The sequence below is a fragment of the Leptidea sinapis genome, chromosome 24, assembly GCF_905404315.1.
Source record: "Leptidea sinapis chromosome 24, ilLepSina1.1, whole genome shotgun sequence".
Taxonomy (NCBI): domain Eukaryota; kingdom Metazoa; phylum Arthropoda; class Insecta; order Lepidoptera; family Pieridae; genus Leptidea; species Leptidea sinapis.
Window position 1 is genome coordinate 1,615,226 of NC_066288.1, and position 26,124 is coordinate 1,641,349.

The 26,124-nt window shown below is 41.0% G+C and overlaps 1 protein-coding gene across 1 annotated transcript in view; it reads left to right on the plus strand.

Moving 5' to 3' along the window:
• LOC126971543 (ATP-binding cassette sub-family C member 10) overlaps positions 1–26,124 on the plus strand; it is a 57,597-nt gene that overhangs the window by 29,392 nt on the left and 2,081 nt on the right. The window contains exons 18-22 of the mRNA XM_050817829.1: positions 4,044–4,250; positions 10,846–10,973; positions 11,617–11,708; positions 19,261–19,458; positions 20,310–20,541. Of these exons, the coding sequence (XP_050673786.1) occupies positions 4,044–4,250; positions 10,846–10,973; positions 11,617–11,708; positions 19,261–19,458; positions 20,310–20,541 (857 nt within the window). The remainder of the gene's footprint in view (positions 1–4,043; positions 4,251–10,845; positions 10,974–11,616; positions 11,709–19,260; positions 19,459–20,309; positions 20,542–26,124) is intronic.

Genomic DNA, 26,124 nt, shown 5'->3' on the forward strand with positions numbered 1-26,124 from the left:
TAATAACTGTGAAGTGAGTACCATCTATGTAGGGTCTAAATTTCTCAATTGCATAAACTATACTTAAAAGTTCCCGTTCGGATGTCGAGTACAATTGTTCACGGCTATTAAGGACGCGTTTGCGAATCCGACAAAAATACGATATTTTTCGGTAGAGTTTGTGATGAAATGAAACTAAATCTAACAAATATGAAAATTGCCACAATAGATCACTTCTTTATCTCCAATTAGCAGGAAATGTTTGCTTTGAAATTTTGATATAAATAAAAATACGTAAGGAAAGCAGATATAATATTTTCAAAAACACGGGAAATAAATTAATGAGTATGTTATAAATAATCTCAGAAAAAAATAAAAATGAATCGTTTAAAATTCATATATTTTTCTGATAAGCATGAACTTTAATGTGTATACCACACAAAGGGTAAGGGTTATTTTATTTTGTGACTCCGTACGCATTGCACAGAAACATCTATCGAAACAACGTCAGTCCGCGCTCGGCCGTCGTCATGGGTAGACGCTGTGTAAGCAGCAGCTCGTGCTCGGAAAGATCGCTGTACGAACATGAATATTTTTTATAAGCTCTACAATACTGTATTTGATACTTTACATATTTTGTACGCAGTCAGATTTTCTAAAAATTATGATTCTGTTTTTGAAGAATTAGTGATTTATAAGTTCATCTCTAAATATAAGGTCTATATTAAATCGAAATCCAAGATGGCGCTTATAAAATTGGCAACTTTTCTTTATGGGTGTCATTTTCATGGATTTCGGGGCCAACAATAACGAATATCGGGTCAAAATCGAAATCCAAGATGGCGCCTATGAATTTTACCAACTTCTCTTCATGCGTGTCATTTTCTTGGTTTTCGGGGTCAACAATAACGAATATTGGGTTAAAATCGAAATCCAAGATGGCGCCTATGAAATTCACCAACTTCTCATCATGGGTGTCATTTTCATGGTTTTTGGGGTCAACAATAACGAATATCGGGTCAAAATTAAATTCCCTAAATAAGCTGAGAGAAAAATGAAAGTTAATTATATCCAATAAAGAATCATTTATTAATTGTATAATTTTACTAACCTACGCTACCGCAAGGGCACGTACAAAGCATCAGACAACACATAAAATAGAAATATTAACGTTTCGATTTTCACCCACAATATTCACAAAAAACATTCCGTTATCAATCTAATTAAAAATATCCAAATTTGATTTTGAAAGACCTATCTAATGATACCCTACATGCAAAAAAAAATATCATGCCCTTTTTAACCACAAGAACAACTATTACCACCATATTATGTCAAGAAGAGTTATTTCAATAGATATTGTAATCATAAGGTATAAGCTATTTCATAAATGTCACGTATAACTTCCTTAATCCCGCATTATTTTCAAAAGACCAAAATAAATGTCATGTATCAAACCTGAATCTAACTTTCAAAGACCTATCCAACGATACCCTACAAGGTAAGTCTCCACTTTTAGGGGAGGTGTCCTTACTACGTCCAACATCATCAGGTAACACAAAAAATGGCGTGCGTACCAAGTACACATGTCAGAAGTGAAACTTCTTTGTGAATACTAATTTTTAAATCTCGTTTATATTAGTAATTATCCTAATCTGTTCTCCAAACTTATTCTTCTTCTTCTTAGTCGGACACTCTTGTCAGAGTGGTCGTGGTTGCGCTGACGAGTCACATGGTGGGGTGTTCGATGGGTCAATATCCTTTTAGAGGGTAGATCTCCTGGCGATGTGCTTCCATTTCTGACGGTTAGAGGCGTTGCGAGTACACTGGACTATGGTGGACTCACAGTAGCCTTTGTGATGGCGTCTATCCAGCGGGTTGGCGATCGACCGCGTGCTCTCTTGCCTTCCACCTGGCTCTGAACTACCAGTCTCTCCATCGAGTTCTCATGTCTAGAGACGTGACCAAAGAACTTCAGTATTCGTAGTTGCACAATTGATGATAGTCTGTCTTTAACACGAAGCTCTTTGGGGATTGGTGCGAAATGCCGTCCACGGGATCTTTAGGAGGCGTCTTCAGCCCCACATCTCTAATGCATCGATTTTACGGCCGGTCCCATATACTCCAATACTTGATATAGTAGAACCAAGGTAAAAGGCGGCCGCGCGCTAAACCTGCATGATACAACGCTAGTAGTGAAGTTGTTTTACTTCATAGCGCTACCATCTGCTTCATGCTACATTCGCCCTATCTAACTCTATCCCAATCAGACTCAATCTCCCTCCCCTCTTCTTGGATAAAAACGTTCTTCATTTTCGTGATACTTGATTCCGTTCTATCTGTAAAATTTTTACCCTCATGCGGGAAAAGAAGTTTCACTTCAAAAATGGTCCCAAATTCGATCTCTGCACCCTCGAGAACCTTATTCGAGGTTAGATATCCATATTGTTAAAATCATAATTTTGCTCGGCAGCCAATTTGGATTTAAAAAATGATCCCAAATTCGTTCTCTGCGCTCTCGAGAACCTTGGATACGATATCCATATTGTTGAAATCATAATTTTGCGCGGCGGCCATCTTGGATTTAGAAATGTATCCCAAATTCGTTTTCTGCACGCTCGAGAACCTCGAATACGATATCCATAATATTGATATCATAATTTTGCGCGGCGGCCATCTTGGTTTTCGAAAATGATCCCAAATTCGGTGTCTGAACCCTCGAGCACCTCGGATTCGGTATATATATTGTTGAAGTCATAATTTTGCGCGGCGGCCATCTTGGATTTCAAAAATGATCTCAAATTCATTCTCTGCACCCTCGAGAACCTCGGATACGGTATCCATAATGTTGAAATCATAATTTGTCGCGGCGGCCTTGGATATAAAAAAAACTGCGTTTATTGCACACGACGTCATGCGACAGAATTGCCATCTAAAGTTCTAATATTTAACTACTAAACGAATACATCAACCAAATATCATAAATACATAGGTATTAAAAAAACTTGAAAGTTATCTGTGAAAAAAATTCAAACTTGCTAAAGTATCAAATTCATTTTATTCCCGCAATTAACTTTAAGTACGTGTATGTGTTTCATCGGTGTCAGTGTAGTGGTGCGATTCGATATCTGTCTGTTTTGAGAACGCGTCCTTAAGTTTCCTACTTAAATAGGATATCGGTTGTTCAGCATTATTAATTTTTTGACAGAGTACTGCGGCAATTCCTTTGCTGCTTGCATCACATTGTATTATGAAAGTTTTACTAAAGTCTGGACAGGAGATGATTGGTGTCATAGTGAGAAATGTTTTTAATTTAAGAAATGTTTTTTCTGTCTCATCTGTCCAGACAAACTTTTTATTTTTCTTACCTTTTGCCAAATCATGAAATGGAGCAGCTATTTGTGAAAAATTTTCAACGAAACTCCGATACCAACTAGCGATTCCAATGAACCTTCGGAATTCAGTTTTTTTTATTATTCTTATTTAATAAAAGCATTCACGCTAAATTTATTGTCACCATAAAAATGGACATCCCATTGACTTATAGGTACAAGCTTGCGCACTGGTCTCCGCGAAGGAAGTGGAATTAAATAATTTTGAATTTGGCTTTTTGCCATGAAAAGTTGGACTTTCAAAGTCCTCGTACGCAGAACATACCCTTTTGTGTTCTAAAGAATGTTTCAAAATCTGATCCTCTTCTAATAACACTCTGTGCAATTCCTTAGACGTAGATGCCCTAGGTTTCGTGATCATTTTACTACCCTCACCTATGGAGTTAAGTAAAGCCTCTTTCATTTCCGGAGTTATTTCCTTCCCATCCAAAAAAATAATAAACAAAAAAAACTAAAAACGAAAATGAAGCCAGGATTCGAACCCACGACGGACAGTAAATCGCTTCACGATTCTATATCTGTATCGTCGATACCGCTAGACCACGAACATAATGATCCCAATGTGAAATTATCTAATATTTAATACTCAGAGTCGTGATACTAATTCATAGCAACAAAATAAAACTCAGTACGCGTAGTGAGTTTTTCACTTCAAAAAATGTGTTAAAACAGGTGTGAGTTGCGTGCGAGGGATGGGCGTGACGGAGAGTTGGTGCGAGCATGGCGAGGAAGCGACTGAGCGTTGGCAGCGGGCGGCGTTGTGCGGCGGAGCGGCGGCGCAATGGCTCGGGCTGAGGCTGCAGTGCGTGTCTGCCGCCGCCCTGGCTGCCGCCGCTGCGCTCGCGGCGCTGCAGCGGGCCACGCACGTCGCGGACCCAGGTACCATCCTAGACATTCTAGCTACTCTCAGGAACAGGACCCCAGTTTTGGTACAGCTCGATGGTCTCATGGTCTGACCCTGCTTTGTGCCCGGCTTATAGACACCGGCAGATCATTGACACTGTTAGGCTATAAGTCTATTAGCAAGTCCTTTTAACTTGATATATATTTAATGTGAGAAAACTAAAGATGGGGAATCTCGGTTAATATTGTGAAATCTGTAATAGAAAATGCAGCCACAGACTTAACTTTAATAATCAATAGTTGTGTAGATTGTGGTGTATTTCCTAACTCAATGAAATACACTAAGATCACAATTTAAGTCAGGAGATAAAGCTTACCTCACCAATTTTAAACCCATATCGGTACTACCAACGGTTACGGTACGGTTAATGCAACTTATTTAGCATTTTTACAATGATAACGTCATGCATAATAATCAATATGGTTATGCTAAAGGTATTTCAACCACAGGTCCTGGTATCGAGTTAATAAGAAACATTTTGGATGCTTGGGAGGATTCATGTGATGCGTTAGGAGTGTTTTGTGATTTATCCAAGGCATTCGACTGCGTCCATCATGAAACTTTACTTAATAAAAATTACCATTATGGGGTTAGAGATGTTTCTCTATAGTTAATAAAATCATATTTGTGTAGTAGGCTTCAAACAGAAGACATTTTTGGAAAAAGATCAACTGGTTCTATCATATCAATGGGTGTACCACAGGGCTCAATCTTGGGTCCTTTTTTGTTCTAGTTTATTTCAATGATTTACCATATCTTATTCAAAATAAACATTATATTATACTGTTTGCTGATGATGCATATTTGTTATTTAAAATAATACACCAGCAAAAAAATTATGTCAGTATTTGCGATAAAAAACATTGGGCAGCTAACAAATGTTGAAACGACTACACTTGTGTATTTCAGCTACTTTCATAGTGTCATGTCCTACGGAATTATATTGTGGGGTAAGGCCGCAGATATTGACTGCATATTTGTGCTGCAGAAAAGGGCAGGTCAAGTCTTTAAAATGTGCTCAAAGGATTAATTGAGAGAAAAGCCAGTACATATACGAGAACCTCCTGTACGCTCATACGATTTTATGTTAGCCAATTTAAAAAGAATAGTGATGTACATAATGTCAATACTTGAAACAGACAAACTCGCAATTCGATCTACTAGGCTCCGTAAAATTGCTAAATCTTTTAATGTGGACATTGTGTATTTTATAATAAACTCCCAAATGATATTAAAATATAACCAATTAAAAAATTTAAAAGTATCGTAAAAAATATATTAACATCTAAGGCCTATTATAATGTGACAGATTATTATTTGAATGATAAAGATAGTTGGGATGAATGCTATTGTAACTTTTAGCGTTTAATCTAGTATTATTTGTTTTTAATTTGAACTTAGATGGGGTGTGTGTGGTTCAACACCATCTAATAAAGTTTAGGAAACTAACGTACATTAGCCTTATTGCAAAATAAAATAATTTTCAAAAGTAACGCTAGGTGGCCGACAGGAAAATACAATGCTAATTGTTGCTTTATTTGTAAGTAGACAAGGTCTGTTTTTATTTAAATGAGAAAAACGTTACTATCACATTTGATGAGTAGGTTTTACTCTCCATAATAATAATTTTACTTTGTACAGTCACACCCTGTTACACTACTGCAGCTGTACGTGCTATATTTGAGCGACCAGAATCTTTACAGATTTGAAAATAAGTCAGTAATTAAGTTCTAATAATATAAAATAATAATAACAGCAAACTCAAAATAGTATATTTCTATGCGTGAAAGTATAAGGTGAATTATCTGACAATGGTTTAAATGCTGACAAATTGTTTTAGAATATGTTTAAAATGCTGTTGCGGCTACCCCGCACCCTGTGCAGACAACGTTTCGCATTATAGTATTAAAGCAATTCGCCCGCACCTCTTCGAGAAACATCCCGGTACGTCTACAGCCGGGTCCGTTGCGCCAATTTTTTAACAAAACTTGTTAAAACAAGTTAGCAAAACAGTCTGCACCGGTTTTTGTTTCATTTAAAAATGAGTAACATGGTCACTAGACTTAACCATTATGAATTTACTTGCTCTATTGCTATTCGTAAAATGTTTGCTGTTTCCGACAGTGCATGCAGCTTTTGTATTTATTTTTATGTTCTACCAATGTAACATCCCAAAGAACCGGTCTTTCTGTTATCAGTTGTATAAAAAACATGTCATTGTGTTAACAAACACGAAAACACGGCGCAGCGAACCCGGCTTACCATGTTACTACATAGCTCTTCGTTCCTTCTATGTAAGCTATATAGTGCTATATAACGGTATTTTCAGGACAAACGCTTGTTTATTTTTGTTGACACTCTCGGTTCCCTTTACACTATAACACTACCTCGACTGTATAATTAGAATGTAACTAATATAGCACACTAGGTGTATAATGCTGGTACAATCAAGGTATAGTATGTTCTTATGCGTAAGAACTGCCCAACCACCCACCACGCTCGGCAGGCGGTTACTCTCTAGGTGTGCGTCCATAGTGCGAGCGCGGATGCGACGACGGGCGCGAAATATCTAACATACGAAACATGCCTTTGCGTCCTTACTGAAGTGACAAAGGCGAAAGCCTAGCGCGACGGGTTCGAGCGAGTTAGCGTGCGGAGGTTTCAAACCTATCCGCGCGTTTTGGCGCACTACGAGCCTAGTCAGCGAGCGACCTAGCACGCGGGATGCGGGTATAACAAACCAGTTCGGTCTTATCGCTCGGTGTGTGCACGGCTGCATATTGTTTATTGTAAAATAGCGGTAAATACTGAATTGTTTATAAGAGCAATTCAATCCAAACCACCTATATGGCAAAGTAAACATCCACAGCACAGTAATTTTTCGGGTATAACCTCAATTATTTATACAAATAAAAAAAATCACCACATTGTTCTATATTTTATTTATTTCGTGTACACCATCTCTAATGTTCAAACCTCCCATCTCAGAATCGGACTGTCAAGTAAAAATACTCAATCCGTTCATAGTTTGCAATTCCTGACAAACAAAGAACCGCTACGAGAGATCGCAGCCCACTGTGGCCTCCGCACGCCTCCTCGCCGCGCCTGCCTCAGGCCCGCGCACCAGTGTGGACACACACTAGCTCTTTGCCCATATATATTCATAATGGTCCGCTAACTTTAAGCAGCCGCTAAGGAGTGTTTTTTCTCATTCTGACTTAGGTCAATAGAAGAAGACAGAGTGAGAAATAGCAATGCTTTAAGTTAGCAGACTATTATAAGGGGGCTAGTCTCTACCATCCTAAGTATCTACTACATTCCCGGTCACTATGCTAACAAGAGACGCCGGCCGGAGATGTCGGTTAGCTAATTATTGAGTTTACTCTCTCAAAGAAAAATTTAAAGAAATAAATATTATGACTGTTCATTGTCAGTGCATTTATGAAAAGTTAATATACATTCACAAAAATCGTCACCTTTTTGTTCTTAATAGTGATTTTCATTATTATAACACTAGAAATAAGGGATTGCTTGTAACTAATTGTAGTAGGCTTCATAAGATACATAATAGCTTTAAGGGTAAATCTATACACTTTTATATTCAAAGTCCAGCCACTGTTCAGGCATTATCTATAAATAAATTTAAATGTTTTATAAAAAAATGGCTCTATCGTAAATCCTATTACTCCACAGCTGAATATCTAAGTGATCGGACAGCCTGGGACTAGATTATGATTATTTTATAGCGATGGAAATGACTGTACAATATTGTATATTTTGATTGAAAAGAGCGCAAAAAAAAGAATTCTGGGAGAGTTTCTTGCTCCTCTCAGAGCGCCATTTGTTTCCGAAGTGGTAGTAGTATATAGTATATTAGTAATGAAATCAAAAACAATTCTAAAGGAATCAATTTTGAGAAAATAAATGCCTTTTATCTAGACCCATGCTTGAAATCCTCTATTAAAGATTCTAAAACAGCTTATTGCCAACATTAAAACACCCAATGTCCTAATAACCATTACATCATCCAAACGAGTGTTGTAATGTTGTACTGAATTTCATAACAACACTCCTTTGTTATTTTTTTATCCCTTCATGCGCAAAGAGTTTTAACAGACAGCCACATTATTTTTGCTCGATGCGTGGTATCTGTATGAAATTAAAAAAAAAGAACATTTACGTTTACGCGCGTTCTACACTACCAGAACTTCGCGCGCCATAAAAAAAAGGAGGCTATTCGCCATTTTTATGGATATTTTTATTGTTTTGTTTACGAAAATAAGCGATTCAAGTTATGACAGCACACCGCCAGATATTTTAAGCTACGCTAGGTTTTAGGTCAAAATATTGAAGTTGTTTGTGTTTCGCGTATAGTTTCGGGACCATTAATTGGTCAACCTAATATTTTAGTTTTTATCACTCTAGGTACTCTACTCTAATGATATGAAATTATGTAGTTAAAAATTTTGGTATTGCACAGCACAATTTTAATTTAATTAATTATTAATCGTATATTTTCTACAAAATAATTTTATATTGATACTAGCTGACCCAGCAAACGTTATATTGCCATATAAAGTAATTAAAAAAAATTTGGGGTATAAAAAGTTCTCACACCTACCAAATTTATCGTAATACAATATTATTGTATTCGAATGCCATCTTGCAACCCTATAGCGGATTTGTGGATGGAACAGATTAATATAAAAATCGCTATACAAAAATAATTGTAGATTGTAGAAGGGCAAAAAGAATTGAAGTTGTATCTATTTTTAAATGCTGAATCATAATTAAATAAACTTAAAAAGAAAATTAACTTTTAACCTTTAACCCTTAACATTTATGGGGATGAAAAATAGATGTTGTTCGATTCTCAAACCTACCCAATATGCACACAAAATTTCATGAGAATCGGTCAAGCTGTTTCGGAGGAGTTTTTACCACAGACACCGCGACACGAGAATTTTATATGTTAGATGATTTTAATTAAACTCTTCAAAAATGACATATAGAGTCCGCTTTTTGATTAGCTTCAGAATATGTTAATTAGTTTTCCTATTGTAACTCCTTATCCATAATAGGTACGCGTAGTTTTTTTTAATGATTTTGTTATTAAAATTAACTATAATGTAGATATTTTCATTTTTACCGCCCTCTAGCGGTAAAGACACATAATTGCATAAATTTAACATCTATTTCACGATCACTATTTTTTTTTATAATAATATTATAATGACGTGATATTGTATTGTGTACTTTCATATGTTATTAAGTCACCAGTAGATGTCACTCATCCATGATCCGATGTGAACTCTAATAATTATTGTAATAATATGTATTTGGAACATTTGTTGCTTCAAAAACAACTTTAATCGCAATCCATATAATTTTTCAAACTTATGAACTCAAAATAGAAATTACACACTACAATCGGTGTTTCATTCAAAACATATATATTTTCCTACTTATTGTAAGTAGGTCTAATATTTAGTAGGTAATAACGATATAAATTCGTTTACCACTGTTTTTGCGGTGTTCTTCGTGTTGTTACTTGTAGGTATTGTAAAGGAATAGCGATCGAACAAAATTTTCACCACCACAGATATCTGGAGTAATATTAATTTTAATCGGCCTACATATTGAAAGAAACAAATTTTTATTTTTGTTCGAATGCAAACTGTGTAACATAACTGGCACACACTTATTTCTCTATTATAATTGAATAACCTAATAGGTACCTATTTTTAACACACAACACACAGCAACTTCATTTATTTTATGTCATTGTACAAACATTAAACGCAAAATCAAAACATTGAGCAATTAAAGTAAAAAACAAAATAGCCTTGCACTTTGCAGCAGAGCGAAACAGGTTATAATCCACTGCACATGGGAGCGAGCGAGACAGATATGGGATCGTTGGTTATTGTTTACCTCGGAATTCGCGATATAATTGATTAAGATGTAGGCGATGGGCCAATAATAGGCCAGTAGGCATGCCTACGTAACTCTGGTAAATTGGGAAGGCATGTTTTAGGAACATTTGATATGTAGACAGCGCACCTTCTTCTGTAGTCGTATAACTTTCGACGAACACTATTGCTAAATAATTTCTATGTAAGGAAGCCGCTTCTAATAGGCGTTTGTAAAACTGCCTACCTTAGGTTTAGCGAAAGGTAATACCTTGGTACAACTTACAGGTGGGTGTTTAGTGGAAGTTTGGTTATAGAATAATAGAACTAAATTAACTATAACGTTAGTGCTATATAATTTTAATTTAGGTTTTTATTGAGGAAGGCTATGCCTATTTGCCTATATTGAATGCACTAGGACTGTTTTAATGTTAGCAGTAAGCTAACTGTTTCAGAATCTTTTGAAGGATATTGTGGGTGTAGATAAATAACTATTACCTCACTCTTTGTTATAACCAGCCTCAGACTTGCAAAAAGCACTTTAGTTAAAAAAGGGTAATGACTATCGTACTAGACTTATGTCTAGATATGATCGCAGTGTGTTTTTGCAAAAAAATGTATGGAGCATTATTTTAAAATAAATATTTTCGTGTTCTAGGTCTCGTGGGCCTCGCAATATCGTACGCGCTATCGATGACGTCAATGCTTAGCAATGTATTGAACGCGTTCACGGAGACAGAGCGGGAGATGATCGCCGTCGAAAGAGTCGGGGAATATATTGAGCAGGTGATTTGAATACTATCTTACAATATGTATCATTATACCTACTTGTGTTGCTTTAACACGTCTGCGGTTTATTATAATTGGTCTTTTATTTAATTACAAATACTGTAATAGTGCGGCAATATAATTTAGTTTGTACCAAGTTATATGTGTATGTAGATGAAACTTTTTTCATTTAACTGGATAATACGTGTTATTTCTTCACCATATCAACAAACACAATTATAATGGCTTAACATCTTCGCTGTGTGGCTGATTTTTTTATCAAAACTAGTCGACTTTCAGTATGAGAGTCATCTCATTCTCTCTCTCTCTGTATTATGTTTTCTCTCGATTCGATCCAGTTGCCGCTAAAATCTTATGAGAAATATCTAGAGTGGTCTATCGTGCACCAATTGTTTCCATAATTAAAGTTAATGAAATTTGTGATATCCTCGCAAGTATGTTGAAAACTTCGTTGTTTAATAACAAGTGTGCATTGATCATTCCACTCTCGGCTTTCATAATGCGCTTCAACGGCTTTCAAATTATACCGCCTCGCTTGTAATGACCAGGTAATGTAGTGACACTTCTAATTTATAGGTCGTCGTTTAACTAATGCTATTATGATAGCGGTAAAAATAAATGATAATTGGAATATTCACAGGTGAAAAGCGAGAAAGTTGAAGGAGAATCTCCACCATACGGCTGGCCAACACACGGAGTTATTAGTTTTGAGGATGTCTATCTTAACTACAGGTACCTTGTGATTTAAAAACTTTTAAATTCAACAAATAATTAAGCTGTAATGTGTACTCTTGTGAAATAATATAACATGGTGTTTCTGTATTCCTGAACTGATGCAACATAGGCTAAGGTTACTATGGATGCTAGTTCTGACGAAAATTTGTTCTGACGAGTTCTGACGGATTCGCCAGAAGAAACAAACGCCTGGTATCCAATGACAGTGTTTACACTGGTAACGACGAACGCGTCAGAACATGCACGACGTCGTCAGAACCACTCGCGCATTCAAACGAGTTTGATTTTTTCGTACGACCTGCGTCTGCGAAGTTTCCACCATGGATAACGATAAATTGATCAGTCTCGTGTATGAGAACAGGTGTTTGTGCGATATGAGAGACAAAAATAATTATCACAACAGAGATATTTCTCGGCAAAAGTGGGAGAAATTTGTCCAGAACTCAACACTAGCAGTAAGTAAATTTTTTTATTTTGATGTGGAGTTTACATTAATTAGGAACATGAGCAATTACAATTAATGTTTACATTTTATCTATCAAGAGCATGACTTGTAGAGCTATAGATTATTACAGTAGGTTGTATTGAAACGGAATTTCACCTGCTGGACTAACAAAATAATTTTTTAAGGTTTCTCTAGTCTCATTCGCGCTTCTTCCGTAGTGATTATATCTCCGTGAAACTGGCACATTGTGTAGGGACTCGGAGTCCACCTCGGGAATATCAACGGAAGTAAGACCTTCTTTATCGATGTCAAATCAAATTCATCAAATTCGTCCATCTTCATTGGACGGCAAAAACGAACTGACTTTGAAAAAAGAAAATCCCGTCAAGATCGGTACAGCCTTTTGGAGATGAGTTAGCATTAATACCAGCTACTGGTATAAGTGTCGATTTTATTGATATGCCTTTAGTGAAAAGATTTTGATGAAAACAAATTATATTGATTTATTCTTTATAATCTCTAGATTCGTTGTTAGTATATACAGACCCCTAGAGTTGTTAGTATATTTTATTTATTTTTTATTCATTTATTCAATGAACAAAATTATCTTAATATATAATAATAAAGACATACTCGCAAAACCTCTAAGGTTTATGTGCGAGCGGTAAGTTCGCATTACAATAATTGTTTTAATTACCTAAGACTTAATATAATATATAGTAGTATTATTGAAAATATACATCATAGGTATTCCTGGTTATTAGCTTCTAGATAGTATTTTTTAGCTTTACTTTTCCTTTTATATTGGTTTAATCATATGATTTAACCAATATTTTCTTAGAGCCTACTAGAGTAACCGGCACCTCCAAAAGCTGTATTGATAACATATTTTCCAATTATCCATTTCTCAGGCAATAATAAACAAACTGAGTTCAGACCACTTTGGTCAGTTAGCCTCTTTTATTATTCAGGTCAATAAATGTACTAAAATCAAAAAGTTTACGTTTGTTCCTGTGAATAATAGGCGAATGGAGAAATATAGAGGTAAGGTGTCAGTTAAACTGTCAATTTTGGATTTATTGAAATATAATTTAAGTTAAAAGAAGTTATTTTAAATAATTAAAACAGAGTTTGCTTCTATATTTACTTCTAAGACAGTCAAATCAGGTGGTTTCTTGTCATTTAATGATTGGGCAACAGCTGGCATTCATAGGAGCAGACAAAGGCTATATGAACTAGTGAGAGTTCATTATATAATGATGATGCATCTTCTCGAGTATGTTAAAAAATACTCTAAATGATTTAAAAGTGTTCTATTGCAAAGTCTATACATATCAGAAAGATAATTAAAAATGCACCTAATAAAATAAAGATGACTTGGAATGTGATTAACTGGGAATAAATTGATAACCATGAAATCATGATTAACATGGAATTCAATCTCAGCAGGAAGTTGCTTCTGCTTTTGAGAATTTTTTTCTGAGATTCCAGTTTCTATCACAAGCACTCTTTTTTCTCCACCAGTGTTGCTGAGTCACTTCTACTGGAAGATGTTAGGGAATGTCAACAAACTTTCAATTTTAGTTTTGTTAGCCCTGGAGAAATAATTAAAACTTTTAAGTCTCTGGACATGAAAAAACTGCTGATACAACGTGAATCAAAAACGGTATAACATCCCTTCAATGCTAAGTTATATAAGTAATATGCGATAGTATTGTGATGTTTAAATTTGAATAAATAAAAAAATAAGAATAAAAAAAGCCCATACAAAATAAAAATATTATTTTTCAATTTCTTTTCTCAGACAACCCTAACTTTTAAAGAGACCGCCATTTAATATGGGCGGAGTCGTTGTTTGTAAACAAAATTAGGTAACCTACCTACGGACTTAAACATTAGGTTTTCGATAAGAATACATACCAATCTTGCTGCGCAGCTTTTTAACACTCCTTGAGTTTCACAATAAATACACAGAAAACACCACATCACGTCATGTTGATTATGTTTTAGGTAGTTAGGTACCTAAGTAGATACCTAGTTATTTCATTACTAGTACATTCAAAACAGCCCAGGTACATCACACATGATACAGTTATAAGGAGGTACGTAGGTTTTGCAGCAACACCACTAAAGGAAGGGTTCAATGTTCCTTCCTTCCCTTTCAATACATAATTCGGCTCGGCGAACCACTATTCCGGTACCGACGGTGGTACACTTCGCGAGCTGCGACCAGATTGTTATTTGTCACCGCACCAACACACAATATCATGTCGTAATATTCATTGTTCCCATAATCTGCCATGATCATCATACGAAAATACTGCAATCCAAAAGTCCAACGCGACGATCTAACAAACATGAATATCGGAACATAACTAAAGTATAAAAATTATTAAATAAATGTCCATTGAATTTGGTATTATGAATTATGATTAAGGGGTATGCACACTCGCCGAAATAACAAGTGGCTTGTATTTTTTATGGAAAGGGAAGACAAACGAACGTACGGGTCACCTGGTGTTAAGTGATCACCGCCGCTCACATTCTCTTGCAACACCAGAGGAATCACAGGAGCGTTGCCGGTCTTTAATTAAGGTGTATGCGCTTTTATTGAAGGTACCCATGTCGTATCATCCCGGAAATACCGCACAAGGAAGTTCATTCATAAGAAAGCTCTTTGAATACCACACTGTGGAGGACCGAATTCAGCGGCAGAAATCGGGTGAAACAGCTCTTCGGAACACTCCCCATGGTAAATGCCCGTAGAAGACACACAATGAGGCGATGTCTCTACGCAACGCCAAGTGATCCAGTCGTTCACAGAGCACTGGGTCCCGGACAATTCGATGCTCTGTGTTGCGCGCGGTCAAATTGATCGAGCTTATACTGGGGTGCGCCAGACCAGAGATGACAGCCTATTTGGCTTTGCTCTCCAGATGGCCTCGAAATTGACAATCACTCAAGATATCGAGACCCAGTATTCCGATACTAGGCGAGGATGTAAAGGAAGTGTTGTCAAAGAGCGGTGATACGACAAATGGTAACGTAGTGGTACGGGTATACGCGCAAACTTGAGTCTTCTGGGAGTTAAATTGGACAAGGTTCATATTTACCCACATAATAGGGGCAAGCCTCCACATTTCTAAACTCTGGGCTACTACTCAGAAATTTCTTACTAAAAACGCAACGCTTTGCAAATGCCCGGCCTGGGAATGAAATACCTACCTATCTATTATTAATACGAGAATGGTTAAAGACGTCCATTTTTGACTAAAGTTATCCGTGAAGAACAATTTCTTAATAGGAGCCTATTAGAATTATCTTTATTGGATAATACATTTTTTGTGTTAAGAAGGGACAAGACGAGCTGGACATTCAGCGACTGGTAATTGATACGCCCTGCCCAATACAATGCAGTGCCGATCAAGAGTTAAGAAAAACCCAAAAACGCGTGTGGAACTACAATTGCGCTCGTCACCTTGAGACATCAATCATTCAAATAATCCTACATTAAAGTGCTTAGGTAATAACTTATCAAAAATGAGAACTCATTCAATTTCCAACACAACAAAAGAATCTTGAATTATTAAAAATGGTCCGGTGTGTAGGTTCCTTTACAATCGGCAATCCCTTTGATTTTACAAACACATAAACATTCTCCAATCACAGAGCAGTAAATATCTTAATTATGATATTCACATTCACACAATTCAAAGAGTAAAAATGCCGATAGGCCGAACTTTTTAACCTAAAAATATGCATTACAGAGTTTCATAATTGGATTAGAATTACCTATCTTTATTGGTAATTAAAGTAAATACAAATTTAGAATGATTTTCAATGTCAGCTAAAGAAAATGCACATACAAAATAACTCCGTCTTCATGGCAAAATGAGATTATAATTTTCCTCACAGGTGCAATAAGCAGTAGGCATTTTACTATTATCTGATATTATGTCACATCTTCGTTATTCATCTGTTAAAACAGAACAGACCTAAAGGTCAAAGAGAGTTCAGAAAAACAGCTGATAAGGGTTGTGGGATGCATAGTTCTTGCGAAAACTGTGGACTTTAAATATTGTATTCAAATATAACGCTAATTAATTTCTGACTTCACATAGTCAATAGAGATGACCCAAGGAATGTCGGGTTCAAAGCATAGTATACCCTTTTTGATTCACGTTGTATATGGGGCATTTCTGTTAAATAATAAGTTTAATAGTTGATGTTATAGCACCATATCTTGAATCTTTAATAATTGTATTAATCGTGGCGTGTTTCCTGACCTTCTGAAACATAGTAAACTTACACCAATTTTTTATTTAAAACAATTTGGCTTTACTGGGGGACGTTCAACAACGGATGCAGCTGTTGAGCTAATCAAGAATATTTTTGATGCCTGGGAGGAATCGCAGAATGCACTTGGCATCTTCTGTGATTTATCTAAGGCTTTTGATTGTGTTCAACATTCAACGCTGGTCAGGAAGCTATACAACTATAGCATAAAAGGAACTGCGCTCGATCTTCTGACTTCATATCTAAACAATAGAATTCAGAAGGTTGACGTGAATGGCAGGAGATCTCCTGGGACTCCTCTCAGTATGGGGGTGCCACAAGGGTCTTTTTTTGGACCGTTCCTCTTCCTTGTCTATATAAATGATCCTCCTAATCTTATAGAGAAAAAGCATAAGGTAGTATTGTTTGCGGACGACACTTCACTGACTTTCAAAGTGAAAAAAAACCAAGCTATGTATGACGAAGTGAACGATATTCTATCTGACATGCGTTTAGGTCCTCTTCTATTTAACATATTTATCAACGACCTTCCAAACTGCCTTAAATACTGCACACCATTTATGTTTGCTGATGACCTAAAAATTTTTAAGATCATCAATGGTCCCGATGATGTTAGCGCATTGCAGTCAGACCTAAATAGTTTATTTAGAGTGGTGGTGCGAGCTTAATGGTATAATACTCAATAAAAATAAATGCTTGCATATAACGTTCACAAAATGCAAAAATAATATTACAACTAAATACTATTTAGATAATATATGCCTCTCAGTACAGTAGATGTTATTAAGGATTTGGGTGTTATATTTGATAGCAAACTTACGTTTATACCGCACATAGACTCTATTGTAAGCAGAGACTCTAAAATCCTGGGATTTGTAATTCGACATGGCAAAGTTTTTAGGAACTGGCGTACGAAGGTGATCCTATATAAAAGTCTGGTTGTGAGTATTTTGGAATATGGCAGTACCGTCTGTAGACCACACTACACGTGTCATTGTCTCAGAATCGAAAGAATCCAGAAGCGTTTTCTTTATCACTTGGCTTTCTCAATAGGAAAATCTAGATCACTCGCAACATGCTCTGAAAGACTTACATATTTTAATATACTAACTCTGAAACAACGTAGGGTCATATTGGATTTACTTTTCTTATACAAAAGTATTAATAACATTTATGACAACTCCTTTCTTGTGTCTATGTTTAATTATAGAGTGCCTAGATGCCCACGTAAACCTGTGAACTTATTTGAAAAACCTTCTCGCAGAACTTTTTTGGGGAACAATTTACTTGTGTCGCGATTATGCAAAATTATAAACGAATATAAATGCTTACCCATTGAGTGATTCGTTGCCATCGTTTCGCAAAAATGTAAAAGAATGTATTGCAAATAAATAATTAATTTGTTTAATACGTTTATCTTAACTTGTTTGGTAGATTTTGTTAATTTTTTAATTTCATTAGAATGGTTGTTTTATAACATATACTTATTTTATATTATAAGTATTTCACACATAATTTAGCATGCGGTATTCACCTTAAAAGGTAATGCATTTTGTAATAAGACCCTTCTAAATTAGCATATTAATAATAATTATAAATGTATTATTGTAATTACCACTGGTGAATCTAAATAAATAAATAATAATAATTTCAAAGTCATGCCTTAATAAAATAAGTATTTCATATAAATACTATTGAGGTAAGGTTTTGTACACTGTTTATCATAGGAAGAAAAGACACATTGTTTATATAGTATAAATAAATATTTATTAATCATCATCATTTTCAAAATCATCTTTTATAATTAAAATCTCATCCAGAAACGATTTACGTGGCTCATCTCGATGCCGTGCCTTTAATACCACACAACAGACATTTCATGTGCAAAGCAATCAACAGAATGTCTACTATTAGAGCTCTAGTATTAGAAATCGATGGGTCAACCAGTAGATAAGTTTTTCTACTTGTGTGCCTTGATTGTTTCCTACCCCGTTTATTTTGAGCAAACTCATGGATATGTTGCCGAAATTCTTAATTTTTTTATTCTCCGAAGGCCCAGTTCATCAAGTCTCCAGGTATCTCAGACACTTATTAATGTTTTCGCAAATTACGATCATAAATCGTACAGCAAAATTTACACCACGACTCTCTGAAGTATAATATGCTGTAGATGCGATATTAAAATCTATTTAAAAACCAAATTATTATAATAATGCAAAATAAACTGTCATGCAACTCGAAAGAAACGAAAATTACAGAATTCTGTTTTGACAACATAAAAATCAAAATGACAGATGCACAGATAGACTTTGTCTATGTTACTTTATTCCATTGCACGGTAATGTGAAACTATCTACTTATTGCTAAATTAGTTTAATCTCTAAAATAATAATTTAAATGAGGTTCATGGATCCAATAGATATTTGATACTTTTTAAAAGCCGATAATCACTGTTACTACCACGTTTTGCAGTAATATTTTAATTTTCTCACATGAATGTTATAGATGTTTCATTATACGCATTTTTTTGCCATGGTGACCATAAAAGGATATAGGAAATGTATCAAGTGTTTGCTTTTTTATTATAATTTCATGAACCCGGTTAGATTTTACAATAAAATATAGCCTGTTGACAATAATAAATTATTTACAAATTTACTAGTATAAAACGATTAATAAACATCACAATATCCAGTGGGCCCAAAAAAAATTATCTCCTTTATGTTAAGAGCTCTGCGGGCAACTATTTCGGTTATTTTGTGAGTATATAACTTATCTATTTAATAATATTATTGGTCGTCGGTACAGTGAGAGCAGCACCAGTAGCCCCGCTCTCCGCGGCGTGTCGTTCTCCAGTCACCCGGGCGAGAGGGTCGCCGTGGTGGGGCGCACGGGCGCCGGCAAGAGCTCACTGTTGCGGGCCATTCTGAGACTGACTCCCGCGCGGAGCGGACGTGTGCTCATCGACGACGTTGACGTCTCTACGTTACATCTACACGCACTTAGGTACATCGATATAAACAAATTGTTAATAATGAAAAAATGTCATATTTTATATCTCACAATCATGAATCACGTCATGTGCGATGTCAACGCTCTTATGGGAGTGCAATAAGGTTGAAACTCGGACACTAATCGAACGAGACACGTCATAATAATTACTCATAAATCAGAATGTAGGTATATTTTCTTTCGTTGGTTTAATCAGTGACAGCTGCAGTTGTCAGTTTGAATTGTCATAAGCTTCCCTACCCAGGATGTGTTAAAGATGTCAAATTGCGATGGTCATATTTAAGAACGATATACATAGTAATTGTATATTTTTTGCTGTGGTCGTATAACCTTGACAAATAAATTTTGATATAGAAATTGAACGTATTTTACTAGCTAACTTGAGTAGGCATTATCGGAACTGCGTACTATAGGTATTTAGTATATCGCTCAACGAAAAACGCACTGGTTGGGGGTTCAATAGAAGTTCGATTATAGATTAAAAGAACTAAATTTATCTGAATCAACTTGGAATCTAGTGTAGGTATATTATTTAGACTCTAAATATGGTAGGTAGGCTTGCCTATTGGCATAAATGGAATGCATGCCCCTGCTTGTATAACCCTCAGGTTGTGGCTCCATGCTCTCTGTCTCTGAGTTTGTCTCGTAGAGTTAATAACGCCAGAGACGTTTGAATATAAAGTTGATATAAAAATATAATTAATTCTGTAAAGTGAGATACTATTAATGAAAATACATTCCAATTAGTAATGTACAGAGTAGAGAGAAAAAGTATAGTTTAAATAAGCACGGAGCGTAGAAAGTTTGATTTTAACTATACTTATCAAAAACACAACCCATGACAGGTCGCGAATCGGCATAATACCTCAAGAACCGTTTATATTCACGGGCAATATACGCGACAACGTCGACCCCCTGCGCCAGTACTTGGACATAGACGTGTGGCGGGCCTTAGACGCGTGCGGGGTGCGGGACGCGGTGGTCGCGCGGGGGGGGCTGCACGCCGCCGCCGACAAGCTGGCTCGCGGACACAGGCAGCTCTTGTGTCTGGTGCGAGCTATACTGCAGCGAGCTAAGGTGAGCATCATACCAGGCACGACCCCCTGCGACATAGACGTGTGGCGGGCCCTGGCCGCGGACACAGGCAGCTCTTGTGTCTGGTGCGAGCTATACTGCAGCGAGCTAAGGTGAGCATCATACCAGGCACGACCCCCTGCGACATAGACGTGTGGCGGGCCCTGGCCGCGGACACAGGCAGCTCTCGTGTCTGGTGCGAGCTATACTGCAGCGAGCTAAGGTGAGCATCATACCAGGCACGACCCCCTGCGACATAGACGTGTGGCGGGCCCTGGCCGCGGACACAGGCAGCTCTCGTGTCTGGTGCGAGCTATACTGCAGCGAGCTAAGGTGAGCATCATACCAGGCACGACCCCCTGCGACATAGACGTGTGGCGGGCCCTGGCCGCGGACACAGGCAGCTCTTGTGTCTGGTGCGAGCTATACTGCAGCGAGCTAAGGTGAGCATCATACCAGGCACGACCCCCTGCGACATAGACGTGTGGCGGGCCCTGGCCGCGGACACAGGCAGCTCTTGTGTCTGGTGCGAGCTATACTGCAGCGAGCTAAGGTGAGCATCATACCAGGCACGACCCCCTGCGACATAGACGTGTGGCGGGCCCTGGCCGCGGACACAGGCAGCTCTTGTGTCTGGTGCGAGCTATACTGCAGCGAGCTAAGGTGAGCATCATACCAGGCACGACCCCCTGCGACATAGACGTGTGGCGGGCCCTGGCCGCGGACACAGGCAGCTCTTGTGTCTGGTGCGAGCTATACTGCAGCGAGCTAAGGTGAGCATCATACCAGGCACGACCCCCTGCGACATAGACGTGTGGCGGGCCCTGGCCGCGGACACAGGCAGCTCTTGTGTCTGGTGCGAGCTATACTGCAGCGAGCTAAGGTGAGCATCATACCAGGCACGACCCCCTGCGACATAGACGTGTGGCGGGCCCTGGCCGCGGACACAGGCAGCTCTTGTGTCTGGTGCGAGCTATACTGCAGCGAGCTAAGGTGAGCATCATACCAGGCACGACCCCCTGCGACATAGACGTGTGGCGGGCCCTGGCCGCGGACACAGGCAGCTCTCGTGTCTGGTGCGAGCTATACTGCAGCGAGCTAAGGTGAGCATCATACCAGGCACGACCCCCTGCGACATAGACGTGTGGCGGGCCCTGGCCGCGGACACAGGCAGCTCTTGTGTCTGGTGCGAGCTATACTGCAGCGAGCTAAGGTGAGCATCATACCAGGCACGACCCCCTGCGACATAGACGTGTGGCGGGCCCTGGCCGCGGACACAGGCAGCTCTTGTGTCTGGTGCGAGCTATACTGCAGCGAGCTAAGGTGAGCATCATACCAGGCACGACCCCCTGCGACATAGACGTGTGGCGGGCCCTGGCCGCGGACACAGGCAGCTCTTGTGTCTGGTGCGAGCTATACTGCAGCGAGCTAAGGTGAGCATCATACCAGGCACGACCCCCTGCGACATAGACGTGTGGCGGGCCCTGGCCGCGGACACAGGCAGCTCTTGTGTCTGGTGCGAGCTATACTGCAGCGAGCTAAGGTGAGCATCATACCAGGCACGACCCCCTGCGACATAGACGTGTGGCGGGCCCTGGCCGCGGACACAGGCAGCTCTTGTGTCTGGTGCGAGCTATACTGCAGCGAGCTAAGGTGAGCATCATACCAGGCACGACCCCCTGCGACATAGACGTGTGGCGGGCCCTGGCCGCGGACACAGGCAGCTCTTGTGTCTGGTGCGAGCTATACTGCAGCGAGCTAAGGTGAGCATCATACCAGGCACGACCCCCTGCGACATAGACGTGTGGCGGGCCCTGGCCGCGGACACAGGCAGCTCTTGTGTCTGGTGCGAGCTATACTGCAGCGAGCTAAGGTGAGCATCATACCAGGCACGACCCCCTGCGACATAGACGTGTGGCGGGCCCTGGCCGCGGACACAGGCAGCTCTTGTGTCTGGTGCGAGCTATACTGCAGCGAGCTAAGGTGAGCATCATACCAGGCACGACCCCCTGCGACATAGACGTGTGGCGGGCCCTGGCCGCGGACACAGGCAGCTCTTGTGTCTGGTGCGAGCTATACTGCAGCGAGCTAAGGTGAGCATCATACCAGGCACGACCCCCTGCGACATAGACGTGTGGCGGGCCCTGGCCGCGGACACAGGCAGCTCTTGTGTCTGGTGCGAGCTATACTGCAGCGAGCTAAGGTGAGCATCATACCAGGCACGACCCCCTGCGACATAGACGTGTGGCGGGCCCTGGCCGCGGACACAGGCAGCTCTTGTGTCTGGTGCGAGCTATACTGCAGCGAGCTAAGGTGAGCATCATACCAGGCACGACCCCCTGCGACATAGACGTGTGGCGGGCCCTGGCCGCGGACACAGGCAGCTCTTGTGTCTGGTGCGAGCTATACTGCAGCGAGCTAAGGTGAGCATCATACCAGGCACGACCCCCTGCGACATAGACGTGTGGCGGGCCCTGGCCGCGGACACAGGCAGCTCTTGTGTCTGGTGCGAGCTATACTGCAGCGAGCTAAGGTGAGCATCATACCAGGCACGACCCCCTGCGACATAGACGTGTGGCGGGCCCTGGCCGCGGACACAGGCAGCTCTTGTGTCTGGTGCGAGCTATACTGCAGCGAGCTAAGGTGAGCATCATACCAGGCACGACCCCCTGCGACATAGACGTGTGGCGGGCCCTGGCCGCGGACACAGGCAGCTCTTGTGTCTGGTGCGAGCTATACTGCAGCGAGCTAAGGTGAGCATCATACCAGGCACGACCCCCTGCGACATAGACGTGTGGCGGGCCCTGGCCGCGGACACAGGCAGCTCTTGTGTCTGGTGCGAGCTATACTGCAGCGAGCTAAGGTGAGCATCATACCAGGCACGACCCCCTGCGACATAGACGTGTGGCGGGCCCTGGCCGCGGACACAGGCAGCTCTTGTGTCTGGTGCGAGCTATACTGCAGCGAGCTAAGGTGAGCATCATACCAGGCACGACCCCCTGCGACATAGACGTGTGGCGGGCCCTGGCCGCGGACACAGGCAGCTCTTGTGTCTGGTGCGAGCTATACTGCAGCGAGCTAAGGTGAGCATCATACCAGGCACGACCCCCTGCGACATAGACGTGTGGCGGGCCCTGGCCGCGGACACAGGCAGCTCTTGTATCTGGTGCGAGCTATACTGCAGCGAGCTAAGGTGAGCATCATACCAGGCACGACCCCCTGCGACATAGACGTGTGGCGGGCCCTGGCCGCGGACACAGGCAGCTCTTGTGTCTGGTGCGAGCTATACTGCAGCGAGCTAAGGTGAGCATCATACCAGGCACGACCCCCTGCGACATAGACGTGTGGCGGGCCCTGGCCGCGGACACAGGCAGCTCTTGTGTCTGGTGCGAGCTATACTGCAGCGAGCTAAGGTGAGCATCATACCAGGCACGACCCCCTGCGACATAGACGTGTGGCGGGCCCTGGCCGCGGACACAGGCAGCTCTTGTGTCTGGTGCGAGCTATACTGCAGCGAGCTAAGGTGAGCATCATACCAGGCACGACCCCCTGCGACATAGACGTGTGGCGGGCCCTGGCCGCGGACACAGGCAGCTCTTGTGTCTGGTGCGAGCTATACTGCAGCGAGCTAAGGTGAGCATCATACCAGGCACGACCCCCTGCGACATAGACGTGTGGCGGGCCCTGGCCGCGGACACAGGCAGCTCTTGTGTCTGGTGCGAGCTATACTGCAGCGAGCTAAGGTGAGCATCATACCAGGCACGACCCCCTGCGACATAGACGTGTGGCGGGCCCTGGCCGCGGACACAGGCAGCTCTTGTGTCTGGTGCGAGCTATACTGCAGCGAGCTAAGGTGAGCATCATACCAGGCACGACCCCCTGCGACATAGACGTGTGGCGGGCCCTGGCCGCGGACACAGGCAGCTCTTGTGTCTGGTGCGAGCTATACTGCAGCGAGCTAAGGTGAGCATCATACCAGGCACGACCCCCTGCGACATAGACGTGTGGCGGGCCCTGGCCGCGGACACAGGCAGCTCTTGTGTCTGGTGCGAGCTATACTGCAGCGAGCTAAGGTGAGCATCATACCAGGCACGACCCCCTGCGACATAGACGTGTGGCGGGCCCTGGCCGCGGACACAGGCAGCTCTTGTGTCTGGTGTGAGCTATACTGCAGCGAGCTAAGGTGAGCATCATACCAGGCACGACCCCCTGCGACATAGACGTGTGGCGGGCCCTGGCCGCGGACACAGGCAGCTCTTGTGTCTGGTGCGAGCTATACTGCAGCGAGCTAAGGTGAGCATCATACCAGGCACGACCCCCTGCGACATAGACGTGTGGCGGGCCCTGGCCGCGGACACAGGCAGCTCTTGTGTCTGGTGCGAGCTATACTGCAGCGAGCTAAGGTGAGCATCATACCAGGCACGACCCCCTGCGACATAGACGTGTGGCGGGCCCTGGCCGCGGACACAGGCAGATCTTGTGTCTGGTGCGAGCTATACTGCAGCGAGCTAAGGTGAGCATCATACCAGGCACGACCCCCTGCGACATAGACGTGTGGCGGGCCCTGGCCGCGGACACAGGCAGCTCTTGTGTCTGGTGCGAGCTATACTGCAGCGAGCTAAGGTGAGCATCATACCAGGCACGACCCCCTGCGACATAGACGTGTGGCGGGCCCTGGCCGCGGACACAGGCAGCTCTTGTGTCTGGTGCGAGCTATACTGCAGCGAGCTAAGGTGAGCATCATACCAGGCACGACCCCCTGCGACATAGACGTGTGGCGGGCCCTGGCCGCGGACACAGGCAGCTCTTGTGTCTGGTGCGAGCTATACTGCAGCGAGCTAAGGTGAGCTTTCGTGGTACAAACGTGATCATACCAGACTAGACTTCCACTTATGGATATAGATATCAAAGAACAATACAACGATCGATCTTTCAATATTGCAATTTAAATTCAAATATATTTAAAAACGAAAAGATATGTCTCTGGTCCAATAATAAGATGCACGAACTCACCGACTTATATAAAATGCATTAAGTATATAAAATTATTATTTCCGGTGGCAAACACGCCCTTGTCGTGGTGTGGTATCATTAATATTTTGTATGTATGCAACATATGTTAAGTAAGAATATGTTTCACCATATTCTTACTTAACATTAAGTCCTTCTATGTTACTTAAGGAGATATCAATATCTCCTCACTGCGGATTCAATCCTGCAGCTGAACGCCCTGCATGGGCCTACTCCTTCCAATTCCATATTGCGACATTGGGACAAGACAATAATTTCTCAATATTATATTCTATACGCCAAATCGCCTAAGCTATTCACCGCTGCGTTAGAAGATGTCTTTAAGCTTCTGGACTGAAACGGACTGGGCATCAACATCAACGGCGAACGCATCACTCACCTTCGATTTGCAGACGATATCGTTATCATGGCAGAGACCATGGAAAACTTAAGCCATATGCTCAATGGCCTTAATACAACTTCCCAAGGTCTAGGTCTCAAAATGAACATGCACAAGACGAAGATCAATCAGAAGGCAAATGTCCATATCGCACCTACTCCCATAACAATTTGGAA